The 27878-nt window shown below is 44.0% G+C and overlaps 1 protein-coding gene across 1 annotated transcript; it reads left to right on the forward strand.

Annotated features, from left to right (window-relative positions):
• On the forward strand, positions 1-27878 carry NMRK2 (nicotinamide riboside kinase 2). The gene is made up of 8 exons (XM_069767814.1): positions 1-128; positions 1223-1313; positions 1550-1598; positions 1703-1859; positions 11036-11107; positions 23212-23318; positions 23627-23712; positions 27696-27878. The coding sequence occupies exons 1-7, from the start codon at positions 100-102 to the stop codon at positions 23710-23712; spliced, it is 591 nt and encodes a 196-aa protein (XP_069623915.1). The 5' UTR covers positions 1-99; the 3' UTR covers positions 27696-27878.

Below are 27878 nucleotides of genomic sequence, written 5' to 3' on the forward strand. Positions count from 1 at the left end.
AGTCTGACTGACGTACAGGCAGGGAGTATAAGTGGAGAAGGGCCGGGGAATTTGTGAATGAAATAGTAGCAGGTGTGTGCAGTTCAGCAGCACTGTACCATGCGGCGCATTATCCTCGGCATTGGCGGGTAAGTGTGATTACTAGTCCATATGACAGGCCTGGGGAAAGCAGTGTGAGCCGGCGGGCGAGTGCTTTCGGGATGGGCGCCTGAACGTTTGAGGTACTCGGTGCGGATCTGTGGCTCGCGCTGTATGCCGATCAGGCGGAGAAGAAGGCAGCGTCCCGCCATGTGGGGTCTCGGGAGTCCTGGCGCTGTGCAGCTGTGGGGGCTTTGTTCCCTCATATTGGCTTCTCTAGAAGTGTACTCGCTAGTAGGAGCTCCCCCCCCCCCTCTCAGCAGTGCTCTGTAGGAGCTACCCCCCCCCCCCCTCTCAGCAGTGCTCTGTAGAGCCACCCCCCCCCAGCAGTGCTCTGTAGGAGCTACCCCCCCCTCTCAGCAGTGCTCTGTAGGAGCTACCCCCCCCCTCTCAGCAGTGCTCTGTAGGAGCTACCCCCCCCCTCTCAGCAGTGCTCTGTAGGAGCTTCCCCCCCCCTCTCAGCAGTGCTCTGTGGGAGCTTCCCCCCCTCTCAGCAGTGCTCTGTGGGAGCTTTCCCCCCCCTCTCAGCAGTGCTCTGTGGGAGCTTCCCCCCCTCTCAGCAGTGCTCTGTGGGAGCTTTCCCCCCCCTCTCAGCAGTGCTCTGTGGGAGCTTTCCCCCCCTCTCAGCAGTGCTCTGTGGGAGCTTTCCCCCCCTCTCAGCAGTGCTCTGTGGGAGCTTTCCCCCCCTCTCAGCAGTGCTCTGTGGGAGCTTTCCCCCCCTCTCAGCAGTGCTCTGTGGGAGCTTTCCCCCCCTCTCAGCAGTGCTCTGTGGGAGCTTCCCCCCCTCTCAGCAGTGCTCTGTGGGAGCTTTCCCCCCTCTCAGCAGTGCTCTGTGGGAGCTTCTCCCCTCCCAACAATGCTCTGTAGCTGTGCCCACCTACCCCTCCTGTTGTGCTCTGCTCTGTAGGTGGCCGGAGCATTCTACTTGGAGGCCACTCTCTGGTGTATCTGCCATCATGTCTGACCATGCATGACAATGTGTGGCTGCCTGTCCTGTACAGATTGCACTTCTGGGCTCCTTAGCTTGTCACTGTCCTGTGCTGTGCTTCTTAGTGTAGTGACACTTGTCATTACTTTCTCTCAGAGTTACTAATGGTGGGAAGACTACTCTGACCAAGAGGCTTTTTGGGGTCCTCCCGAATTGTTGTGTGATCCATCAGGATGACTTCTTCAAGGTGAGTAGAGTCCAGGTAGTCTGGTGAGCACTCCTTGCACTCCTGTAGGTTTTCCATTAACACTTGAGTGTCTTTCCATCCTGTTACTTGCATTCCTGTTCGCATGTTCTGGACATATTTTCTTGTGTTCTCTTGTAATGTGGCAAACATGCTTATGAGAGATGGAAATATTGTCTGTGTGCCTTCGTGCCCCAGCTGCAATATTTGCAGCATTTTTATTGCTCACTATGTTTCAGCCGCCAGATCAGATAGAAGTTGGTGAAGATGGCTTTAAACAATGGGATGGTAAGACTGGTTTTTGCTTTGTAATGTATATTGAGCATCTGTTTCCATACATATCTGTATTGATGCAGTTCTCTTCTTTACACCTGCTGTGTTCACAATTGCAGTGATCACTTCTATTGATATGGAAGCAATGGTGACTACAGTAACTGCCTGGGTGGAGGATCCTGTGAAGTTTGCCCGATCACATGGAATTGCGCCCTCTGATTTGGATGAAGATGTGCAAATACTGATCTTGGAGGGTTTTCTCCTATATAATAACAAGTAATTATCTTTGGCCGAACTAAGTGAAAATGTATCAAACCGTTCAAAAAGTTCAGGTACCTGAACCTGGACACCATTCAATTGAATGGGGGCCCAAACATCCATTGTTTGCCACACTGTCATGTGCATGAGAGCACGGCAAACCCTGCCTCTGATCAGCAGTAAAATTATTACCACCAGACAGCCGCTGTTCCCTGACTGTCAAATGACAGCATGAGCCCAAAGCTGCGATCAGAGGTAAAAAGTCTACTTCTGGTCACTGGCGTCGGCTGATGGGACTACTACATCATCAGCCTGCTGCCACTAATAGCCGTAGAAGGCACCTCTAAAAGTATTCACCAGTCTGCACGCTAAATAAATTATGAAAAAAAACTGGGTTATTCTGTAGGCTACTCAAATGACAGCTGTGGGCTGCAGCCCTCAGCTGTCAACTTTAGCAATGTTTGTGTTTGTTTGTTTTTCGTTGTGTTCACTCCATGTTTTCACAACCAGGCAATCTAAATGGATCCATGGATATTGCCCCCCCACCACCTAAAAATAGCGGCCCAGCTGACCAGAAAAGGTGTATCTATTAGATGGGCCAATTTTAGTGCCTTGTCTGGCTCTTCCCACTTGCCCTGTGGCGGTGACAGGTGGGGGTTGATGTCACCTTAGTACTGTCCTGTGGCATTAAAAGTCCTCAGCTTTGCAATGGAGATTCTTATCCATCACTAATCCTATAGTTGCAGTGTAAATAAACACACACCCAGAATAAAGTCTAAAGGTACCATCACACTGAACGATATTGCTAGCGATCCGTGGCGTTGCAGCGTCCTGGATAGCGATATCGTTGAGTTTGACAGGCAGCAGCGATCAGGATCCTGCTGTGCTATCGTTGGTCGGAGCAGAAAGTCCAGAACTTTATTTCGTCGCTGGACTCCCGCAGACATCGCTGAATCTGCGTGTGTGACGCCGATTCAGCGATGTCTTCACTGGTAACCAGGGTAAACATCGGGTTACTAAGCGCGGCCCTGCACTTAGTAACCCGATGTTTACCCTGGTTACCAGGGGACTTCGCATAGTTGGTCGCTGGAGAGCTGTCTGTGTGACAGCTCTCCAGCGACGCTGCAGCGATCGGCATCGTTGTCTAGATCGCTGCAGCGTCGCTTAGTGTGAAGGTACCTTTAGTAACCCGATGGTTACCCGGGGACTTCGGGATCGTTGGTCGCTGGAGAGCTATCTGTGTGACAGCTCTCCAGCGACCACACAGCGACGCTGCAGCGATTGGGATCGTTGTCTAGATCGCTGCAGCGTCGCTAAATGTGACGGTACGTTTAGGCTACGTTCACACTGGCGTTTTTTTTTTTTTAATATGTCGCAATTCGTTGTTTAGGGGAAAAAACGCATCCTGCAAAGTTGTTTGCAGGATGCGTTTTTGCCCCGTAGAGTAACATTACCGACGCATTACGACGTATTGACACATGTCGCAACCGTCGTGCGGCGGACCGTCGGGGGCAAAAAACGTTAAATGGAACGTTTTTTGCTGCCGACGGACCGCCCGCACCTCACTATGGGGTAGCGGATGCACCAGAGAAATGCACCCGTTGTGCGGCGCATCAAACGCTAGCGTCGGAATCTCGGCCCGACGCACTGCGACTGGCCGAATCTGACTCTAGTGTGAAAGTAGCCTTATTTGGAGGGGAATTTTTTTTTTTTTTTTTAAACTATACTCCCCTAACGCCCATTCCACTGAAGCAATCGTCTCTTGTAAAAACAAAAAAATATATATACCTCACCTGTCTGTCATTCTGTCCCACACTATAATCAATGCCTGGGGATAAATTGTTTTCAACTTTGAGGGTGCCAAGATGCGACTGTCCAGGCTGAGAACCACTGAATGATCAGTATCAGGGTATGTGCACACGTCAGGATTTCTGGCAGAAATTTTCCTGACAAAAACCTGACATTTCTGCCAGAAATCCGCATGCATTTTTTCGCGCGTTTTTTCCAAATGCATAGAATAGCGGGAAAAACGCAAAATTAATGAACATGCTGCTTTTTTTTTACCGCGATGCTTTTTTTTTTTTGCGGAAAACGCATCATGTGCACAAAAATTGCAGAATGCATTCTAAATGATAGGATGCATATGTCTGCAGTTTCTAATGTGGTTTTTATCGTGAAAAAACCTGAAAGTGTGCACATACCCTCAGTGACTTGCTGTGACATCGAGGTTACTGCAGGTCACCAAAGGTGCATTCCCAGTCAGACCCCTAAACTGCAGTGATATCCCTGCTAGCATAGCGAGAAAGTCTTGACCGTGCAGCAGCCAGTTCACCAGGAAAAAAATGTTTTTTTTCTGTCAACACTCTGGTTTTTGGTGCAGGATAAAATTTTAACCCCTTAATGACCAGAGCCTTTTTTATTTTTTCGCTCCCCTCCTTCCCAGAACCATAACTTTTTTTATTTTTCCATCGATATGGCCATGTGAGGGCTTTTTTTTTTTTTTTTTTTTTTTCTTTTTTTTGAGGGACAAATGCGTAAGCACTGAACGCATACTGCGATCTCCGACGGAGAGGGCGAGTATATGCTATATTCACCTGTCCGCGTTCCATCGCTGCATGCCGCTCCGTCTTCTGCCTGTGACATTCAGGTCAGAGGACGCAATTGGGCTATGTGCACACGATGCGGATTTGCTGCGGATCCGCAGCGGAATTTTCCGTGCAGAAACGCTGTAGATCCGCACTGTGATGTACAGTACAATGTAAATCAATGGGATTAAAAAAAAAAAAAGCTGTGCGGAATTGCTGCAGATTTCAAAGTGCATGTCACTTGTTTTGTGCGGATCTGCAGCGTTTCTGCAACCCTCCATGATAAAAATCCGCAGTGGCAAAAACTGCACAAAATCCGCATAAAAACCGCAGCTGCGGATTCTGCCAGGAGATGCGGATTTTGTGCAGAAAATTCTGCACCACTTTTCCTACGTGTGCACATAGCCTTAGTGCGTGCCGGCCTCTGACTGAACAGTCACAGCCAGAGGACCCGGAAGACGGCGCGGCGGTGGAATGGGGACAGGTGAATATAGCAACTGCCGGGGGCCTGATCCAGCGGCGACACAGGCACCTTACCCCCTATAGCGTGCCGGCGTCTCCCGCCTGCTCATGCACTCGGCAACGATAGGTGAGAATGTCGTGTATGTGTTTTTTTTTTTTGTTTTTTTTTTTCCTTTATCGCAGCAGCATACAGGACATATAATACTGTGAAGCATCTTATGGGGGCCATCAACCTTTATGAAGTAGTGTACGGGGCATATGGATGGGAGCAGCACATGACAGGATGGAGACCATCTAATATATACAGGTCCTTCTCAAAAAATTAGCATATAGTGTTAAATTTCATTATTTACCATAATGTAATGATTACAATTAAACTTTCATATATTATAGATTCATTATCCACCAACTGAAATTTGTCAGGTCTTTTATTGTTTTAATACTGATGATTTTGGCATACAACTCCTGATAACCCAAAAAACCTGTCTCAATAAATTAGCATATTTCACCCATCCAATCAAATAAAAGTGTTTTTTAATAACAAACAAAAAAACCATCAAATAATAATGTTCAGTTATGCACTCAATACTTGGTCGGGAATCCTTTGGCAGAAATGACTGCTTCAATGCGGCGTGGCATGGAGGCAATCAGCCTGTGACACTGCTGAGATGTTATGGAGGCCCAGGATGCTTCAATAGCGGCCTTAAGCTCATCCAGAGTGTTGGGTCTTGCGTCTCTCAACTTTCTCTTCACAATATCCCACAGATTCTCTATGGGGTTCAGGTCAGGAGAGTTGGCAGGCCAATTGAGCACAGTAATACCATGGTCAGTAAACCATTTACCAGTGGTTTTGGCACTGTGAGCAGGTGCCAGGTCGTGCTGAAAAATGAAATCTTCATCTCCATAAAGCATTTCAGCCGATGGAAGCATGAAGTGCTCCAAAATCTCCTGATGGCTAGCTGCATTGACCCTGCCCTTGATGAAACACGGTGGACCAACACCAGCAGCTGACATGGCACCCCACACCATCACTGACTGTGGGTACTTGACACTGGACTTCAGGCATTTTGGCATTTCCTTCTCCCCAGTCTTCCTCCAGACTCTGGCACCTTGATTTCCGAATGACATGCAAAATTTGCTTTCATCAGAAAAAAGTACTTGGGACCACTTAGCAACAGTCCAGTGCTGCTTCTCTGTAGCCCAGGTCAGGCGCCTCTGCCGCTGTTTATGGTTCAAAAGTGGCTTTACCTGGGGAATGCCGCACCTGTAGCCCATTTCCTGCACACGCCTGTGCACGGTGGCTCTGGATGTTTCCACACCAGACTCAGTCCACTGCTTCCTCAGGTTCCCCAAGGTCTGGAATCGGTCCTTCTCCACAATCTTCCTCAGGGTCCGGTCTCCTCTTCTCGTTGTACAGCGTTTTCTGCCACATTGTTTCCTTCCAACAGACTTACCATTGAGGTGCCTTGATACAGCACTCTGGGAACAGCCTATTTGTTGAGAAATTTCTTTCTGGGTCTTACCCTCTTGCTTGAGGGTGTCAATGATGGCCTTCTTGACATCTGTCAGGTCGCTAGTCTTACCCATGATGGGGGTTTTGAGTAATGAACCAGGCAGGGAGTTTATAAAAGCCTCAGGTATCTTTTGCATGTGTTTAGAGTTAATTAGTTGGTTCAGAAGATTAGGGTAATAGGTCGTTTAGAGAACCTTTTCTTGATATGCTAATTTATTGAGACAGGTTTTTTGGGTTATCAGGAGTTGTATGCCAAAATCATCAGTATTAAAACAATAAAAGACCTGACAAATTTCAGTTGGTGGATAATGAATCTATAATATATGAAAGTTTAATTGTAATCATTACATTATGGTAAATAATGAAATTTAACACTATATGCTAATTTTTTGAGAAGGACCTGTAAAGCTGAATGTGTGTATGTCCGGGATTTGCATCTGCACTGTCGCAGCTACAGCCACAAAATTTTTCAGTCACACGTCTGGCCCCCCCAGAGCGTCATAGGCTATGTTGTGAGGCGAAATTTTAAAAGGAAAAAGTGAAAGGAAAAGTGAAGAATGAGAGCGATGGCACCAAAGAGTATATACCGTACAGTTGCTAAGGTGGGGCCCCGACATGGGATACTCACCACACGGGGGATATGAACACACACACAAAATGCGCCACACACTACCACGTGCTTGAACACATACCACCCTCAGTACACATTTCACCACACATACACCAACCTCGCTACATAAAAGTCAAAACAAAAGTCGCCACTCAAAACTCGCCACACGTGCAAAACTCACCTCATGGAAAACTCGCCACACGCAAAACTAATACACGCGGAAAAATTGCCACATGCACAAAAGTTGCAACACATGCAAAAGTAGCCTCACACAAAACTTGCACATACTCAAAACGCACGACACATAAAACTCGCCATGGGCAAAACTAGCTGCATACAACTTGCTACACTAACCTGTCACATGCAACTTGACACACAAAAAGTTGCTACACGCATGTCGCCACACAACTCCTCTCACAAAAGCCGCTACATACATGTCGCCACACGGAACTCAGCACACACAACTTGACACATGAAACTCACCCTAAAACACACAAATCTGGTATTATCCTTCAATAATTAAAAATCTGATTAATAAGCAGACAAACTACAAGAGCAACAAATGTACCATATAGGAAATACGGCAGCTGTCAGTCACATGACCTGTCTATTATGTGTATGTGTGAGCTAATATATACTGCCAGGAGGGAGGGCTTCCTGTTGGCTGGGGATTTCTCAGGCTGCCAATTTAGCTTACAAATACTGAGGTAAAAATACTGACCAAATAACGTGTGAACGCGGTCTAATACAGGAGGAGATGACATACAGGTACATACTATATACAGGGGAGATGACACACAGATATATACTATATACAGGAGGAGATGACATACAAGTATATCTACTATATAATTGTCTAAGGGTCACTTCCATCTTTCTGTCTGTCCTTCCTGTCACGGATATTCATTGGTCACGGCCTCTGTCATGGAATCCAAGTCGCTGATTGGTCTCGCCAGCTGCCTGTCATGGCTACCGCGTCCAATCAGCGACTGCCACAGTCCGATTAGTCCCTTACTACTCCCCTGTAGTCTGGCGCCTGCTCCATACTCCCCACAATCACCGCTCACACAGGGTTAATGCCAGCGGTAACGGACCGCGTTATGCCGCGGGTAACTCACTCCGTTACCGCCACTATTAACCCTGTGTGACAAAGTTTTTACTATTGATGCTACCTATGCAGCGTCAATAGTAAAAGGATCTAATGTTAAAAATAATAAAAAAAAAAAATCATCATATACCCACCCTCCGGTGCCTTTCCTGCTCCTCCTCGCGACGCTCTGGTGCTAAGGATGGTATGCGACAAGGATCTTCCATGACGTCACGGTCATGTGACCGCGACATCATCACACTCTGGGACCGGAAGCTGGCGACAGAACTACAAGGGGCCCTCGGATCGTAAGGTGAGTATGTTTTTATTTTTTATTTTTATTTTTTTAACCTGTGACATACGTGGCTGGGCAATATTCTACGTGGCTCTTCTGTATACTACGTAACTGGGCAATATACTACATGGCTCTGCTGTATACTACATGGCTGGGCAATATACTACGAGGACATGCATATTCTAGAATACCCGAATCGGGCCAGCATCTAGTACTATATATAAGAGATGACACGGGTATATACAGGAGGAGATGACTTGGTTATATTCTATACAGTCATGGACAAAAATTTTGAGAATGAGACAAATATTAATTTTTCCAAAGTCTACTGCTTCATTTTTTTTCTAATGGCAATTTGCATATACTCCTGAATGTCAGAGTGATCAGCTTAACAGCAATTACTGTACTTGCAAAGTCAATATTTGCCCAGAAAATGAACTTTAACCCCCAAAACACATATCAACATCATTGCAGTCCTGCCTTAAAAGGAGCAGCTAACATCGTTTTAGTGATTGATCCATTAACACAGGTGTGGGTGTTGATGAGGACAGGGCTGGCGATCAATCAGTCATGATTAAGTAAGAATGACATCACTGGACACTTTAAAAGGAGGCTGGTGCTTGGTATTATTGTTTCTCTTCAGTTAACCATGGTTATCTCTAAAGAACCACGTGCAGCCATCACTGCACTGCACAAAAATGGCCTAACAGGGAAGAGTATCGCAGCTACAAAGATTGCACCTCAGTCAACAATCTATCGCATCATCAAGAACTTCAAGGAGAGAGCTTCCATTGTCAAAAAGGCTCCATGGCGCCCAAGAAAGACCAGCAAGTACCAGGACCGTATCTTAAAACTGTTTCAGCTGCAGTTTTTTTTAAATTATTTTTTACATTAGATCTTTTTACTTTTGACGCTGCAGGGGCAGCATCAATAGTAAAAACTTGGTCACACAGTGTTAATACCAGCAGTTACGGAGTGCGTTACCCGCGGCATAACGCGGTCCGTTACCGCTGGCATTAACCCTGTGTGACCGGAGGGGAGTATGGAGCAGGCACTGTGACTGCAGGGGAGGGACTAATCGGACTGTGGCAGTCGCTGATTGGTCTCGCCAGCTGCCTGACATGGCTACCGCGTCCAATCAGCGACTTGGATTCCATGACAGACAGAGGCCGCGACCAATGAATATCCGTGACAGAAGGACAGAAAGATGGAAAAGACCCTTAGACAATTATATAATAGATACGGGAGGAGATGACACAACTATATACTATATACAGGAGGAGATGGCATACAAGTATATACTATATACAGGAGATGACATACAAGTGTACACCATATATAAGCGTTGGGAGTCCTGGGTTCAAACCCCACCAAGGACAACATCTGCAAAGAGTTTGTATGTTCTCTCCGTGTTTGTGTGGATTTCCTCCCACATTCCAAAGACATACTGATAGGGAATTTAGATTGTGAGCCCCAATGGGGACAGTGATTATGTGTGCAACCTGTAAAGCGCTGCGGAATATGTTAGCGCTATATAAAAATAAATATTATTAAGGGAGATGACAAACATGTACAGTATATACTGAGGGGGAAAATGAGGTGTCAGGTGAAAAGGTGTGGGTGCAAAATGGGAAAATAGTGGAGTGATCAGAAAATGACAGATGTGAGGTCAAAATGACAAGTATTAGGGGGGAATGAGAGGAGTGAGGGGAAAAATGAGAGAAGTGAGGTGCTCTAACCACATTTACTATGCCCGGGCAACACCGGGCTCTTCAGCTAGTATACCAATATAAATGCTCGCCACCCGGGTGTAGAACGGGCTCAATAGCTAGTGTGTATGTGTATATACTAGGCTAGAACCTGCCACAACTCGATTGCCTCGGCTACATAGGGATGATCTGAGCATTGCCCCTAATGTAGTAAAATTGCAGCTTTGCTATGAGCGCTGCCCGTAGGGTGGCGCTAATAGCAATCCAGCATCAACTACCATAGAGGTCTGTTGGAGACCTCTGGTTGTTATGCCAACACACCGATGACCCCCCCCCCCGATCATGTGATGGGAGTCACCAGTGCGCACATGAGTTCACAGGAAAAGCAAACTAAAACACGAAGCATACAGAGAACCTACACCGGACTATTGATTTATGCATAGTTTATTGAAAGTTTAAATTTATTTTAAGAAGTACTTGCCTTAATCCTTTTTTCCTGTTCTTGAGATGAGTGCAAGGCTGTGGGCATTCCGTATCACTTTTTAGCTCTTGTCTGTAGAGGAACTTTACTACTGAGCATGTGCATGAAGTGCAGCACAGATTAATCTCAAGTAAAAGCAGAGCTCCTTAGATCAGGAAAAGAACAGACACTTCATAACTTTCCCAAATTCTTATGAAAAAAATATTCAGCACATACTGCACTTAAATACTGTACTGAATTTACTGTATATTTTAGGAGTCTGTCCATTTTACACAGACTCCACACCAACATGGACAACAACTCCACAGCCCTGGCTGGACCACCCCCTTAAATGCTATTATCTCATTATATCTGGCATTTGTCTTGCCTCTCCCCTCTTTTGGTTAACTAAAACTTTTTTTTTTTTTTTTTTTTTTTTTTTCCCCCTCATAATTTTTTTTTTTTTTTTCCAGGATACTATCAGACTTGTGTTTAGAACGTTACTATTTAAGCATTCCATATGAAGAGTGCAAGAGGAGGCGCAGGTAAGTGCTATCAATTCTGTGTAAAAACAGTATGTTAGAGGGGAGATTTCCATTTCCTGAGCACAAATTTGCAAAAAACTGTAGTTTATGGAACTATAAATTAACCAAAATCAGGTAAATGGGTTACCACACAGCATACTATATATATCCATATGTATATCTGTTTTCACTAACTTTTTTTTTTCTTAAAGCGAACCTGTCATCGGTATTTTGCTAAGTAACCTACAGACGCTGTCAGGTTGGCAGCGTTAAACTGAATAAAATGATACCTGTGGTGAAGAAATCCATCTTCTGGTTTTTGAGTAATCAGTGTTAGAAGGTTGCAGCTAATGATATGCTTGTGCCCTGCTGCAGGACTGTAGGCAGTCTTTTCTTCCTGCTTTATCCTGTTCTAACCCGAAAAAACAAAGGAGGTATATGTTCCTCATTGTAGAGACATGTGCTTCGGGGTGGGCCTGTGGGCAGGTCTCTCCTTGGTTTCTCTGGCTTAGGCCAGTCTCGCACGTCCAGATAATTCCGGTACCGGAATTATCCGTGTCCGTGAGCTCACGTAGGCCATCCGTGTGCCGACTGGGTACCACACGGAGCGTGCAGGAGACAGCGCTAGAGATAAGCGCTGTCCCCTGCATCTGGTGCTGAAGCCGCCATTCATATCTTCTGTCCAGCAGCGTTTGCTGTAGAGAAGATATGAAAAATCCTCTTTTTTTTTTTTTTCGTGTTTAAACTAAAGATCCCTGTCCCCACCCCCTGTGCACCCGCCCGCTGTTAATAAAATAGTCACCCGGCTCCCTCGCAGCATCCTGTCCTCGCCACACCTTCTCCTGTATGAGCGGTCACGTGGTGCCGCCCATTAGTCATGAATATGCGGCTCCACTGACGTTTGAAACCGGCCTTAAGCCATAATCAACATCAACAGAAATAAACACTTTAAAATAGATCACTTTGTAATGACTATACGAGTTTCACTTTTTGTGTTGAACTAAAATGAACTTTTTGGTATTCTGAATTTGTGAGAAGCACCTGTACAGTGCCTTGCAAAAGTATTCGGCTCTCTGGAACGTTTCAACCTTTTCCCACAGATCATGCTTCAGACATAAAGATACCAAATGTAAATTTTGGGTGAAGAATCAACAAGTGGAACACAATTGTGAAGTTGAACAAAATTTATTGGATATTTTACATTTTTGTGGAAATTCAAAAACTGAAAAGTGGGGTGTGCAATATTATTCAGCCCCTTTAACTTAATACTTTGTTATGCCACCTTTTGCTGTTATTACAGCTGCAAGTCACTTGGGGTATGTCTCTATCAGTTTTGTACATCGAGAGACTGAAATTCTTGCCCATTCTTCCTTGGCAAACAGCTCGAGCTCAGTGAGGTTTGATGGAGATCGTTTGTGAACAGCAGTTTTCAGCTCTTTCCACAGATTCTCGATTGGATTAAGGTCTGGACTTTGGCTTGGCCATTCTAACACTCCTGGATACGTCTATCTGTTCTCTATATGCTCTAATATTCAAAAGTGTAAGAAGTATTTGGAGCACCTTACTGTCATGCGATAGGCCCTGGTTAGTAGGAGGACTGGGTCAGCACTAGTCAGTCCCCACTACAATTAAAGACAGACAGGGTAGACTAACAAGGGAAAACTTACAAGGGAACACTTGGCTTGAAGACAACCGAGATATCCTGCCAGCAATCCTCAGTCTTCTGAGAAAGTACAAACCAAATGTTATCTTACTTGTCTGTCTAGTTAGAAGTACGAACACTCGCACCATCATGCAGCAATTGAATGTATTTAAACCTTCAGCACAGGTTTTTCATATATAGTTCTACTCTGAACTTAGTGTCAGGCTTGTCTCAGGGAACAGGTCACTAAATGCTTCACATCATATTTCTTCAGTCTATAAAGAGGGGAGGAGCATGTTTTGCTGAATCCTCTTCCAGAACACGCATGCCCGCCCTCATCGATCCTGTTACTGTAATTCCAAATCTTGAGATGTTAAACAGATTTTTTTTTTTTTTCTTTTTCACCCTTATATTCTATGTATAGTGTATACAAGTCACCAGAGCAGCTAATTTCTCCAAACATGCGCTGAGAGGAAAAACAAACTAAAACATCAAGCATACAGACAACATATACTGAACTATTGCTTTATGTGCAGTTTATTGAAAGTTTAGATATGCTTGAAGTACTTGGCCTAATCCTGCTTTCCTGTTCATTCCAGCACTCCAGAAGTTCTGAGATGAATGCAGGCATTCCCCGCCTCATTCCCTGTGTTTTGTTGTCCCTCTCCCAAACCTCCCCCCCTTATCTGTAGAGAAGGAGCTAAACTACTTATAAACATGAACATTAAACTGCAGCACAGATTCATCTCGGCTAAAAGTCTAGACCTTAGATCAGGAATAGTACATTTATTGGACATTTCATAACTTTACCAAATACTCCCCACAAACTGCATTGAATTACTGTACCCAATTATATATTTTAGAAGTTGGTCCATTTTATTCCGACTCCACAACTTCTACTCCACAGCCCTGAAACAAACATCAGATATTAACCCCTTAACAGGCTGGACATACTGACACAAAAGGAAATGCCCATTGTTGGCAAGAGATTAAAGACTAGATTACATTTCACCAATTTTAATTTAGTATTAAAGTTATGATTAGGATGAGACTGCATTTAGAATTGATCCTACGCAGATCCCAACTTTGAATCCCTAAACAAATATAACCAAAAACAAGTAATATATGCGTTTTGTTTTTTTTTACATATGTTCCCCCAGTCGCATATCAAAATTTAGAATTTGGCTCCAAAAACAAATTTATCAAATGCAATGCCTGTACATGTATAACTTTGTCAAAATTAATAATAATCTTTACATGGCGCCAACATATTCCGCAGTGCTTTACAGTTTAAGGCTGCCGCCACACTAGCAGTATTTTACATCAGTATGTGTAAGCCAAAACCAGGAATGGAACAAATAGAGGAAAATATAGGTATAATAGAAACATATGCACCACTTCTGCATGTATCAACCACTCCTGGTTTTGGCTTACAAATACTGATGTAAAATACTGACCAAATACTGCTAGTGTGACGGCAGCCTTACAGTTTCAAACACAAGTAATAACTAACAATGTATACAATAATTAAAGCAAAATAAGATGACACTGCTTGTGAGAGCTTACAATCTACAATGAGGTGGGGGAGATGCAAGGTCGAGGTTTGTATTTACAATTATGGTCCAGCCATCTTCAGGGCGTGGGGGATAGATGCAAGTAGTGAATGGGCAACACACACTTACACATAAAATGACTTTTATTAGGGAATATGATAGGCTGCTCTGAACAAATGTGTTTTGAAGGAGTGCCTAAAACAATGCAAATTGTGGATGGTCCTAATATCTTGGGGTAGAGCATTCCAGAGGATCGGCACAGCACGGGAGAAGTCTTTGAGTCGGAGGTATGGATTAGTGCAGAGGTTAGTCGAAAGTCATTTGCAGAGTGCAGTGGTCAGTTAGGCCGATGAACAGAAATGAGTGAGGAGATGTAAGGGGGTGCCGTACTGTAGAGAGCTCTGTGGGTGAGAACAAGTACATTGGATTGGATTGAATGAATGGGCAGCCAGTGTAACGACTGGCGAAGAGCGGACACGTCTTAATACTGATTAGCTAGATGGACAACTCTGGCTGCTGCATTAGGCCGGAGTCACACATGCAAGAAACACGTCCGTGTCTCGCATGTGAAAAGAAAGCTGTGGCGCCGGCACTTCGGAGCGGAGCGTGCGGCTCCATGTGTTGCTATGCGGCCACACGCTCCGCTCTGGAGTGCCGGCGCCAGAGCTTGCTTTTCACATGCGAGACACGGACGTGTCTCGCATGTGACTCCGGCCTTAAGGATGGACTGGAGAGGAGAAAGTCGTGTAACGGGAGGCCAATTAACCCCTTCATGACCCAGCCTATTTTGACCTTAATGACCTGGCCGTTTTTTTTGCAATTCTCACCAGTGTCCCTTTATGAGGTAATAACTCAGGAACGCTTCAATGGATCCTAGTGGTACCGAGATTGTGTGTGTGTGTGTGTGTGTGTGTGTGGTTCTTTTTTTTTTTTTTTTTTTTTTTAGGGACCACCTCACATCTGAAGTCGGTTTGAGGGGTCTATATGGCTGAAAATACCCAAAAGTGAAACCATTCTAAAAACTGCACCTCTCAAGGTGCTCAAAACCACATTCAAGAAGTTTTATTAACCTTCAGGTGCTTCACAGCAGCAGAAGTAACATGGAAGGAAAAAATGAACATTTAACTTTTTAGTCACAAAAATGATCTTTTAGGGTGGTTTCACATTTGCGTTTTTTTTTTTTTGCGGCAAAAAACGCATGCGTTTTTTTCCCCCCTATCTTTAACATTAAAACCGCATGCCTTTTTTTTTTTTTTTTTTTTTCTGCATGCGTTGTGTTGCAGAAATGCAACATGTAGTATTTTTAGTGGCTTTTTTTTTTTGCCGCAAAACGCATTCGTTTTTTTGTGGCAAAAAAATGCATTGCTGTCTATGTAAAAGCATGCATTTTTAACCACATGCGTTTGCATGCGTTAAAAACGCATGCGTTTAAAAAAAAAAAAAACACTGATAAACCACCCCACACCATAAAATTGATAAAGGGATCCTAACCCTAATCCCTTTAAGGGTAGGGTTAGGATCCCTACCCCTAACCCTTTCTGTTTATAGTGGGTTTTTTACTTTATTTTGATGATTGGCAGCTGTCACACATATCTGCATGCGTTTAAAAAACGCAAACGCATGAAGTAAACGCGTCAAAACGGCGCATTTTTTTTCACATGCAAAAACGCATGCGTAAAAAAAAAAAAAGCAGCGTTTGCACATGTTTACATGCGTTTTTTCACCATGCGTTTTTGTTTTGAAACGCAAGTGTGAAACCAGCCTTAGCAACAATTGTTTTTATTTTCCCAAAGGTAAAAGTTGAAACTGGACCCCAAAAGTTATTGTATAATTTTTCGCCGATACCCCATATGTAGGCGGGAACAACTGTTTGGGCGCACGACAGGGCTCAGAAGGGAATGGGCGCCATTTGAATTTTTCAATGAAAACTTGGCTCCAATCTTTAGCAGACACCATGTCGCGTTTGAAAAGCCCCTGTGTGGGAGTGGATCAAGGCGACAGTGAGGGGTCTTTGTTTCCATGGTGAGAAAAGGGTGGGTTCTAGAGATGTTCTTTAGATGTAAGCGGCAAGAGATTGTATATAGGATGTGAAGGAGAAATTGTGTCAAACAGAACACCCAGACAGCGCGCCTGCTGCCAGGGCGTTATTATAGTGCCATCCATGGAGAGGGAAATGTCAGATTTAGGGAGGTTAGTAGACAGCGGGAGCAGAAGAAGTTCAGTTTTGGAAAGGTTGAGTTTCAGAAAGAGGGCGGACATGATGTTGGGAGACTGCGGACAGACAGTCACTGGCGTTCTGTAGTACAGCGGAGGTAAGGTCAGGGGATGACGTGTATAGTTGTCATCAGCATAAAGATGGTACTGAAAACCAAATCTGCTGATGGTTTGACCAATAGGGGCAATGTAGAGGGAGAAGAGGAGGCCAAGGACTGAGCCCTGAGGTACCCCAACAGCGAGAGGAAGAGGAGATGAAGTAGAGCCAGCAAACAAAACACTGAAGGAGCTGTCGGAAAGATAGGAAGAGAACCAGGAGAGAGCAGTGTCCATAATGCCTAGTTACTGGAGCCTAGAGAGTAGGAGACTGTGGTCAACAGTGTCAAAAGGTCGAGAAGAATGAGCAGAGTGGTTACCGTTACATTTTGCTGTCAGAAGGTCGTTGGTCACTTTGAGTGCAGTTTCTATCGAATGTAGGGGGCGGAAGCCAGACTGTGAAGGGTCTAGGAGGGAATAAGTGGAGAGGTAAACGAGTAAGGTGGGAGTAGACTAGGCACTCCTCGAGTTGAGATGTAGGGGAGATTGGTCTGTAGTTATTTGTGCAGGATGGGACGAGAGTAGGTTTCTGTAAACCCCTTTCTACCATTGAATGTACTATTCCGGTCATGTGACCTGGGCCCTAATTCCCATGGACGGAATAGTATGTCATGCCCTTTAATGCGACACTGCGACTTAAGTCGTGGTGAGGGACACCTACTTATCCTACAACTCCCAAAGGTCAAAAAAACCAAAACCCTCCTGAAGTTCCATCATAGCTCTAATGAAGTAAATAGAGCGCTGCCCATTATACCCATCTCCATGTAAGTGCACCATCCCCCTTCCCCTTGAAAAAGCAGGGCTGAGAAGCGTCGAAACGCGCGTCGGGGACATTCAGTGAGCGGTGCTGCATGCGGTGAGGATACATTTTTACTCTTTCTCCCCTTCAACTCCCCACCCCCCCCCCCCTTTTTATTGTACATACTGGTTATTATACTTGAGTTTATGGTGCACTTGCATGGAGACTGGTATAATGGGCAGCGCTCTATTTACTTCATAGTTGTAGGATGAGTAGGTGTCACTCACCAGTTACCGCATACATAGTTGAGACAGGATATACTAGATATGCGGCACGCTCTACCTTTTAGGTGTCTATTCAACACATCTGTTCATATTGATTGTATGTTTTTTATGTTAATTTTTGTATTGTCACTATTAAAGGTTTTTTGTACGACCTTTTAACTAAACTCCGTTTGTTTCTCATGTTTATATATTCTAGAATATGTATGTAGTTTATTTATGAAGATTTTAGAATAATACATAGGATTCAGCCGGCCACGACCAATTAGCGAAGAGTGGTACAAATCCCGTGCCAATTTGCAGCTGGGCACGTAGTATATAGCACAGCCACGTAGTAAATGGCACAGCCACGTAGTATATAACAGCCCATGCACGTAGTGTATTCCACAGCCCACGCAGTACATTGCTCAGCCCACGTAGTATGTGTGTATGTATGTATGTGTGTGTGTATGTATATATATATATATATATATATATATATATATATATATATATATATATATATATATATATCCTTGTTAACCCCTTCCCGACGTTTGACGCCACGTAAGCGTCATGAAAGTCGGTGCCAATCCGACCTGTGGCGTCGTGGAAAGATTGCGTCCCTGCAGATCGGGTGAAACACCCATTTCACCCAATCTGCAGGGACAGGGGGAGTGGTAGTTTAGCCCAGGGGGGGGTGGCTTCACCACGTGCTCCTCCCCCACCCCATCATACTTGCCGTTCCTTCCGGGGTCCGTCCGTCTTCTCCCTGGGCGCCGCCATCTCCCAAAATGGCGGGCGCATGCGCAGTGCGCCCGCCGAATCGGCCGGCAGATTCGTTCCAAAGTGCATTTTGATCATCTGAGAGGTTATATCACAGTGATCAAAATAATAAATGACACTCCCCCCCCCCCCCCCCCCCCCCTTTGTCACCCCCCATAGGTAGGGACCATAAAAAAATAATTTTTTTTTACACTAAGGTTAGAATAGGGTTAGGGTTTCGGTATGTTCAGTTTTTTCTGCACATTTCACTGCAGTTTTACAACTGCAATTTTCTATTGGAGCAGTTGTAAAACCGCTGCGGAATCCGCAGAAAGAAGTGACATGCTGCGGAATGTAAACCGCTGCGTTTCCGTGCAGTTTTTCTGCAGCATGTGTACAGCAATTTTTGTTTCCCATAGGTTTACATTGAACTGTAAACTCATGGGAAACTGCTGCGGATCCGCAGCATTTTCCGCAGCATGTGCACATACCTTTAGAATTAGGCCATGTGCGGATTTGGCTGCGGATCCGCAGCGGATTGGCCACTGCGGATTCGCAGCAGTGTTCCATCAGGTTTACAGTACCATGAAAACCTATGGAAAACCAAATCCGCTGTGCCCATGGTGCGGAAAATACCGCGCGGAAACGCTGCGTTGTATTTTCTGCAGCATGTCAATTCTTTGTGCGGATTCTGCAGCGTTTTACACCTGTTCCTCAATAGGAATCCACAGGTGAAATCCGCACAAAAAACACTGGAAATCCACAGGTAAAACGCAGTGCCTTTTTACCCGCGGATTTTTCAAAAATGATGCTGAAAAATCTCACACGAATCCGCAACGTGGGCACATAGCCTTAGGGTTAGGATTAGGGTTGTGATATGGCTACAGTTGGGATTAGGGTTAGGGGTGTGTTAGTGTTGGAGTCAGAATTGAGGGGTTTCCACTGTTTAGGCACATCAGGGGTCTCCAAACGCAATATGGCGCCACCATTGATTCCAGCCAATCTTGTATTCAAAAAGTCAAATGGTGCTCCCTCACTTCCGAGCCCCGACGTGCACCTAAGCAGTGGCTTACCCCCACATATGGGGTACCAGCATACTCGGGACAAACTGCGCAACAATTACTGGGGTCCAATTTCTCCTGTTACCCTTGTGAAAATGAAAAAATGCTTGCTAAAAAATCATTTTTGAGGAAAGAAAAATGATTTTTTATTTTCATGGCTCTGCGTTGTAAACGTCTGTGAAGCACTTGGGGGTTCAAAGTGCTCACCACACATCTAGATAAGTTCCTTTCGGGGTCTAGTTTCCAAAATGGGGTCACTTGTGGGGGGTTTCTACTGTTTAGCCACATCAGGAGCTCTGCAAACGCAACGTGACGCCCGCTTAGCATTCCATCAAAGTCTGCATTTCAAAACGTCACTACTTCACTTCCGAGCCCCAGCATGTGCCCAAACAGTAGTTTACCCTCACATATGGGGTATCACCGTACTCAGGACAAACTGGACAACAACATTTGGGGTCCAATTTCTCCTATTACCCTTGGCAAAATAGGAAATTCCAGGCTAAAAAAATCATTTTTGAGGAAAGAAAAATTATTTCTTATTTTCATGGCTCTGCGTTATAAACTTCTGTGAAGCACCTGGGGGTTTAAAATGCTCAATATGCATCTAGATAAGTTCCTTGGGGGGTCTAGTTTCCAAAATGGGGTCACTTGTGGGGGAGCTCCAATGTTTAGGCACACAGGGGCTCTCCAAACGTGACATGGTGTCCGCTAACGATGGAGATAATTTTCCATTCAAAAAGTCAAATGGCGCTCCTTCCGAGCCTTACCATGTGCCCAAACAGTGGTTTACCCCGACATGTGAGGTATCTGTGTGCTCAGGAGAAATTGCCCAACAAATTTTAGGATCCATTTTATCCTGTTGCCCATGTGAAAATGGAAAAAATTGAGGCTAAAAGAATTTTTTTTTTTTTTTGTGAGAAAGAAAAGTACTTTTTACGGATCAATTTGTGAAGCACTTGAGGGTTTAAAGTGCTCACTATGCATCTAGATAAGGTCCTTGGGGCGTCTAGTTTCCAAAATGGGGTCACTTGTGGGGGAGCTCCAATTTTTAGGCACACGGAGGCTCTCCAAACGTGACATGGTGTCCGCTAAAGAGTGGAGCCAATTTTCATTCAAAAAGTCAAATGGCGCTCCTTCCCTTCCAAGCCCTGCTGTGCGCCCAAACAGTGGTTTACCCCCACATATGAGGTATCAGCGTACTCAGGACAAACTGGACAACAACTTTCGTGGTTCAGTTTCTCCTTTTACCATTGGGAAAATAAAAAAATTGTTGCTAAAAGATCATTTTTGTGACTATAAAAAGTTAAATGTTCATTTTTTCCTTCCATGTTGCTTCTGCTGCTGTGAAGCACCGGAAGGGTTAATAAACTTCTTGAATGTGGTTTTGAGCACCTTGAGGGGTGCAGTTTTTAGAATGGTGTCACTTTTGGGTATTTTCAGCCATATAGACCCCTCAAACTGACTTCAAATGTGAGGTGGTCCCTAAAAAAAAAAAAAAATGGTTTTGTAAATTTCGTTGTAAAAATGAGAAATCGCTGGTCAAATTTTAACCCTTATAACTTCCTAGCAAAAAAAAAATGTTTCCAAAATTGTGCTGATGTAAAGTATACATGTGGGAAATGTTATTTATTAACTATTTTGTGTCACATAACTCTCTGGTTTAACAGAATAAAAATTCAAAATGTGAAAATTGCGAAAATTTTCGCCAAATTTCCGTTTTTATCACAAATAAACGCAGAATTTATTGACCTAAATTTACCACGAACATGAACCCCAATATGTCACGAAAAAACAATCTTAGAACCGCTAGGATCCGTTGAAGCGTTCCTGAGTTATTACCTCATAAAGGGACACTAGTCAGAATTGCAAAAAACGGCCAGGTCATTAAGGTCAAAATAGGCTGGGTCATGAAGGGGTTAAAAAAAAAAGAAAATAAAAAATTGTTATACTCACCTTCTGTCGGCCCCTGGATCCAAGCAAAGCGTTTACCGATGCTCCTCGCACGCATGATCTCGCGAGACCGCAATGCATGGACCGGCCACCGGAGCGTCGCGAGGAGCTGGAAAGGCCTGGGCTGGATCAGGAAGGTGAGTATATAAAAATTTTTAAAATTATTTTTAACATATCTTTTTACTATTGATGCCGCATAGGCAGCATCAATAGTAAAAAAAAAAAAAATTTGGTCACACAGGGTTAATAGCAGCGTTAACGAAGTGTGTTACACCGCGGCATAATGCGGTCCGATAACGCTGCCATTAACCCTGTGTGAGCGCTGACTGGAGGGGAGTATGGAGCGGGCACTGACTGCGTGGAGGAAGGAGCGACCATTTTTCCGCCGGACTGTGCCAGTCACTGGTTGTGGCTGTTTTGCCGCGACTAATCAATCAGCGACTTGGGATTTCGACGGAAGTGACCCTTTGACAATTGTATAGTAGATATTCTATTCAGCTTTGGATCAGTTGACATAGATTTTAAAAAACTACAAGAGGGGAAAATTGGTCAATGCAAAAGTTTGGTCAACCTTAGAGATGTCTGCGCTCTGATAACTTTTACCAAGGTTTCTGACCTTATCTAGCCTGTTAGGGTTATGGCTTATTCATAGGGTTGATCAAATTGCTTCGGATAAGAGCTTATCCGAACAGTTGTAGCACTTGCCAACTAGCTGCAGAGGGAACCTGGATACCTGTAGCGTTCTCGATAATCAGCTGTTCGGCGCCGCAGCTGCATGTGTCGCAGCTGTGTGACAGTCACAACACATGCATGGACAGCCTGTTTGTTATGACTGTCACACAGCTGTGACACATGCAGCTGCGGCACCAAACAGCTGATTGTCGGAAACGCTCCAGGTTCAACGCTGTAACTATTCTGACAAGCTCTTATCTGAAGCTATTCTATTAACCCTACTTGTTCACCATCAATCGAAAATTCTAGGTGATGCAAATTTCACAGCAGCTTTATAAAAACCCAGCCTCCTCTAACCTTGTGCCAAAAAATAACAGCCATTGGTTATTTTAATCAGCTACCTAGCACTCTGAAAATAAATGGTGCAGGCCCACAAAGCAGAAGTGGAGGTCAAGATAAGGTCTAGAAGACCAAACAAAATGTCAGTGAGCTGCTAATAGGATTGTTAGAGAGGCTAATCGGAACCACTGCTTGACTGCAAAAGGCCTCCAGAAAGATTTAGCAGACTCTGGAGTTGTGGTACATTGTTGGACCGTTCAGAGACACCTGCACAATTACGGCCTTCATAGAAAACTCACCAGATGAAACCTCTCCTGCAGCAGACTAAAATTCAGCATCACCAGTATGCAATAAACATCTAACCAAGCCTGATGCTTTTGGAAACAAGTCCTGTGGACCGATGAGGTTAAAATAAAACTATTTGGTCACAATGATCAAATGTATGTGTGGAGAGAAAAGGCACAAGCTGTGATCTTTCAAGTGGGTGCTACTAGGCACTAACCATGCATGGTTCCCCAACATTTGCATCAACCCATTTTCCTTTTTTGTAATCTTATAAAATGTAATGAGAAATATATTTGACCTAAAATACAAAGGAAATGTGTTATTTCTAACTTTAGGACTTCTAGAGATTATTTCATCTTCAACTTGTTTAACAAATTTGAACCAGTGGTGCCCAAACTTTTACATGCCACTGTACAGCAATTAACCCATTACTTTACATGATGGAGACATTGCATGGGAAGTGGGATGTCTCAGTTTTTATAACTCAATGAAAGATTTTTGACTTTTTTTTTTTAGCTCTACTGTAAATAAAATTTCTTTTTTATGCAGTGGAAGAAACTACTCTGTGCCAGACCCACCAGGTTTATTTGATGGTCATGTGTGGCCAATGTATCTTAAACATAGAAAAGAGATGAAAGACAGTGCTGTCAGTACAGGTATGTGATGGCAAAGTGCGATAAAACTGCTAAAGCGCCTGCAGTTTCACAATTTTGGTTTTTGTGATCTTTCTGAAGAAATGCCCTTGATATGAAAATACTCTTGCAATTCATTAAGGCTGCATGCTCTACAACCCCCTCCCATTGTAATAACCTTCATTGTAAGATAACTGCAAATCTAATCGTTATGGAAAAGAAAAAAAATTGGATTTTTTTTTATGTATCTACATACAATTTTTTTTTGGTCTGAGTTTACAGTAAGATTAACTAAAATGATTCTCATGAAGCTTCATTTGCTCCTCTTGTAGTGGCTATAGATGGCCTTCTTTCCCGGGATGAAATATTCACCAGAGTATATACAGATATTCAGAACAGATTCCTGAATAATTCTTAGGTAAGACTTGTGGATTCATTTTGCCATTTTCTTACTTTTCATTTATTATTGGATTAGTCCTACTGGTGCTGACAGCTCTCTTGGCTACAGCTGAGCAGCAACTGTGGGGGATTGTCAGTGTCCAAACCAGAAGGTATGTTGTGCTAAAACTAAGAGGATCGATGGAATGCAGAATAAGACCATGTTTAGCATTTTACATCAGCATTATCTGTAAGCCAAAGCCAGGAGAAGTGGTGCATGTGTTGCTATTATACTTATCCTCTGATTGCGCCAGTCCTGATTTTGGCTTACAAATACTGAACGTGTGAAGTTGACCAAAGACTACATATGCAGCCTAAGAGATCAGTGATGTGGAACATATATATATATATATATATATATATATATATATATATATATATATATATATATATATATATATATATATATATATATATATATATATATATAACCAAAAGTTTGGACACACCTTCTCATTTAAAGATTTTTCTGTATTTTCAGGACTATGAAAATTTTACATTCACACTGAAGGTATCAAAACTATGAATTAACACATGTGTAATATACTTAACAAAGTGTGAAACTGAAATTATGTCTTATATTCTAGGTTCTTCAAAGTAGCCACCTTTTGCTTTGACTGCTTTGCACGCTCTTGGCATTCCCTTGAAGAGCTTCAAGAGGTAGACACCGGGAATGGTCTTCCAACAATCTTGAAGGAGTTCCCAGGGATGCTTAGCTTAGCACTTGTTGGCCCTTTTGCCTTCACTCTGTGGTCCAGCTCACCCCAAACCATCTCGATTGGGTTCAGGTCTGGTGACTGTGGAGGTCAGGTCATCTGGCATAGCACCTCATCGCTCTCCTTCTTGGTCAAGTAGCACTTACACAGCCTGGAGGTGTGTTTGGGGTCATTGTCCTATTGAAAAATAAACGATGGTCCAACTAAACGCAGACCGGATGGCATAGCATGCTGCTGCATGATGGTGTGGTAGCCATGCTGGTTCAGTATGCCTTCAATTTTGAATAAATCCCCAACAGTGTCACCAGCAAAGCACCCTCACACCTCCATGCTTCACGGTGGGAACCAGGCATGTAGAGTCCATCCGTTCACCTTTTCTGCGTCGCACAAAGACACGGTGGTTGGAACCAAAGATCTCAAATTTGGACTCATCAGACCAAAGCACAGATTTCCACTGGTCTAATGTCCCTTCCTTGTGTTCGTTAGCCCAAACAATAGCTCTTCTGCTTGTTGCCTGTCCTTAGCAGTGCTTTCCTAGCAGCTATTTTACCATGAAGGCCTGCTGCACAAAGTCTCCTCTTAACAGTTGTTGTAGAGATGCGTCTGCTGCTAGAACTCTGTGGCATTGACCTGGTCTCCAATCTGAGCTGCTGTTACCCTTCGATTTCTGAGGCTGGTGACTCTGATAAACTTATCCTCAGAAGCAGAGGTGACTCTTGGTTTTCCTTTCCTGGGGTGGTCCTCATGTGAGCCAGTTTCTTTGTAGCGCTTGATGGTTTTTGCCACTGCACTTGGGGACACTTTCAAAGTTTGCCCAATTTTTCGGACTGTGAGACCTTCATTTCTTAACGTAATGATGGTCACTCATTTTTCTTTACTTAGAATTTGTATTATGGCAAGAAAAAAGCAGAACACAACTGATGGTCGCAACCCATTTATAAGGCAAGAATCCCACTTATTAAACCTGACAGGGCACACCTGTGAAGTGAAAACCATTCCCGGTGACTACCTCTTGAAGCTTATCAAGAGAATGCCAAGAGTGTGCAAAGCGGTCATGAAAGCAAAAGGTGGCTACTTTGAAGAACCTAGAATATAAGACATAATTTCAGTTGTTTCACACTTTTTTGTTCAGTATATAATTCCACGTGTTAATTCATAGTTTTGATGCCTTCAGTGTGAATGTACAATTTTCTTAGTCATGAAAATACAGAAAAATCTTTAAATGAGGTGTCCAAACTTTTGGTCTGTACTGTGTGTGTTTGTGTGTGTAGATCTATCTACTATATAATTGTCTAAGGGTCACTTCCTGTCTGTCACGGAAATCCCAAGTCACTGATTGGTCGCCGCAAAATGGCTGCTCCTTACTCCCCAGTCAGTGCCCGCTCCATACTCCCCTCCAGTCAGCGCTCACACAGGGTTAACAGACCGCGGTGTAACCCACTCCGTTAACGCTGCTATTAACCCTGTGTGACCAACTTTTTACTATTGATGCTGCCTACACAGCATCAATAGTAAAAAGATCTAATGTTAAAAATAATAAAAATAAAAAATTGTTATATACTCACCATCCGTCAACCACCCCCGGATCAGGAACAGGCCTTTCCCGCTCCTCGCACCACTCCGGTGACCGCTCCATGCATTGCGATCTCGCAAGATGATGACATAGCGGTCTACGTCTCGCCAGACCGCAATGCACTCTTGGGACCGGAGCGTCGCGAGGAGCATCAGTAACCGCCTTGCCTGGATTCGGGGGGACGACGGAGAGTGAGTATATAACTATTTTTTTTTTTTTTTTTTTTTTTTAACAGGGATATGATGCCCACAGTGCTATATACTGCATGGCTGTGTTATACACTACGTACGTGGGCAGTGCTATACACTACGTACGTGGGCTGTGCTATATACTACGTGGCCGGCCGCGAACAATCAGCATCAGGCGCAGTCCGGCCGCGAATTGGCGCGGGATTTGAACCACGCTTCGCTAATTGGTCGCGCCTGGCCAGCCGAATTCTGTGTATTCAATGTAGTGTTCTAAAATCTTCATAAATAAACTACATACATATTCTTGAATACCCGATGTGTTAAGTGTGTGTGTGTGTGTATATATATATATACATACATACATACATACATACATACATACATACATACATACATACATACATACACTCTAACGCATCGGGTATTCTAGAATATGCATGTCCACGTAGTATATTGCCCGGCCACATAGTATATTGCCCAGTGACGTGGTATTTTGTCCAGTGACATAGTGTATCGCACAGCGAAGTAGTATACAGCACAGAGCCACGTAGTATATTGTGAAAAAATAAAACATATACTCCCCTTTCCGAAGGCCCCTTGTAGTCCACGGCAGCTTCCGGTCCCAGAGTTAGTATGGGCGCAGGACCTGTAATGACGTCGCGCTCACATGACCGTGACGTCATGGCAGGTCCTAGGCGGGCAGGGCCTGTGATGACGTCGCGGTCACATGACCGTGACATCATGGCAGGTCCTTCTGCCATACCATCTTTGCCACCGGAAGCTGCAGTGAAAGATGGCGGCCGGCGGGAGCGGCTCAGCGGACTACGGAGGGTGAGTATAGCAGGTTTTTGTTTGTTTGTTTTTTTTTTTTTAATTATTTTAACACTAAATTTTTTACTATTGATGCCGCATTGGCAGCGTCAATAGTAAAAAGTTGGGGACACACAGGGTTAATAGCGGCGGTAGCGGAGTGCGTTACCCGTGGCATAACGCGGTCCGTTACCGCCAGCATTAACCCTGTGTTAGCGGTGACCGGAGGGGAGTATGCGGGCGACAGGCACTGACTGCGGGGAGTAAGGAGCTGCCATTTTCTTCCGGACTGTGCCCGTCGCTGATTGGTCCCAACAGCCATGACAGGCAGCTGGCGAGACCAATCAGCGAATGAATAACCGTGACAGAAGGACAGACGGAAGTGGCCCTTAGACAAATATATATATTCTCTATCTCTCTTATACTCTGCCATATCCATCAATAATATGCACTGTTATGTCAAGAGCAGATAACAAGCAGCTCGGCTTGAATCTTAACTCTGCACTGCTCAGTAGTTTGTCAGGAGCACACGAGTGTGGGGAGAGGTCTATGGGGAACTTCACTTTTAGTGCTCTAGCACTGCCCCTTCAGAACAAAATAACACAGGCTAGACCAACAACATTTTTCTTTTACTGATGTGTATATGTCAAGTGATGTTTCATTTCTCTTGTTGCAGGAAATGAAGACTTAAAAGCTGCTCACTCAATTTGGAAGCTGCAACAACTGAGGGTTTATCTATATTTATTAACTTTTACTGAACTTTTATTTTGAAAGACTCATTTTTGGTTTTAAATTGTGGAAAATTGATTCTCAACTGTTTTATTTACCATTACTTGTATATTTCATTTATACCTTTTTG

Source organism: Ranitomeya imitator, chromosome 1 (assembly GCF_032444005.1).
Source record: "Ranitomeya imitator isolate aRanImi1 chromosome 1, aRanImi1.pri, whole genome shotgun sequence".
In the NCBI taxonomy this organism is placed as follows: domain Eukaryota; kingdom Metazoa; phylum Chordata; class Amphibia; order Anura; family Dendrobatidae; genus Ranitomeya; species Ranitomeya imitator.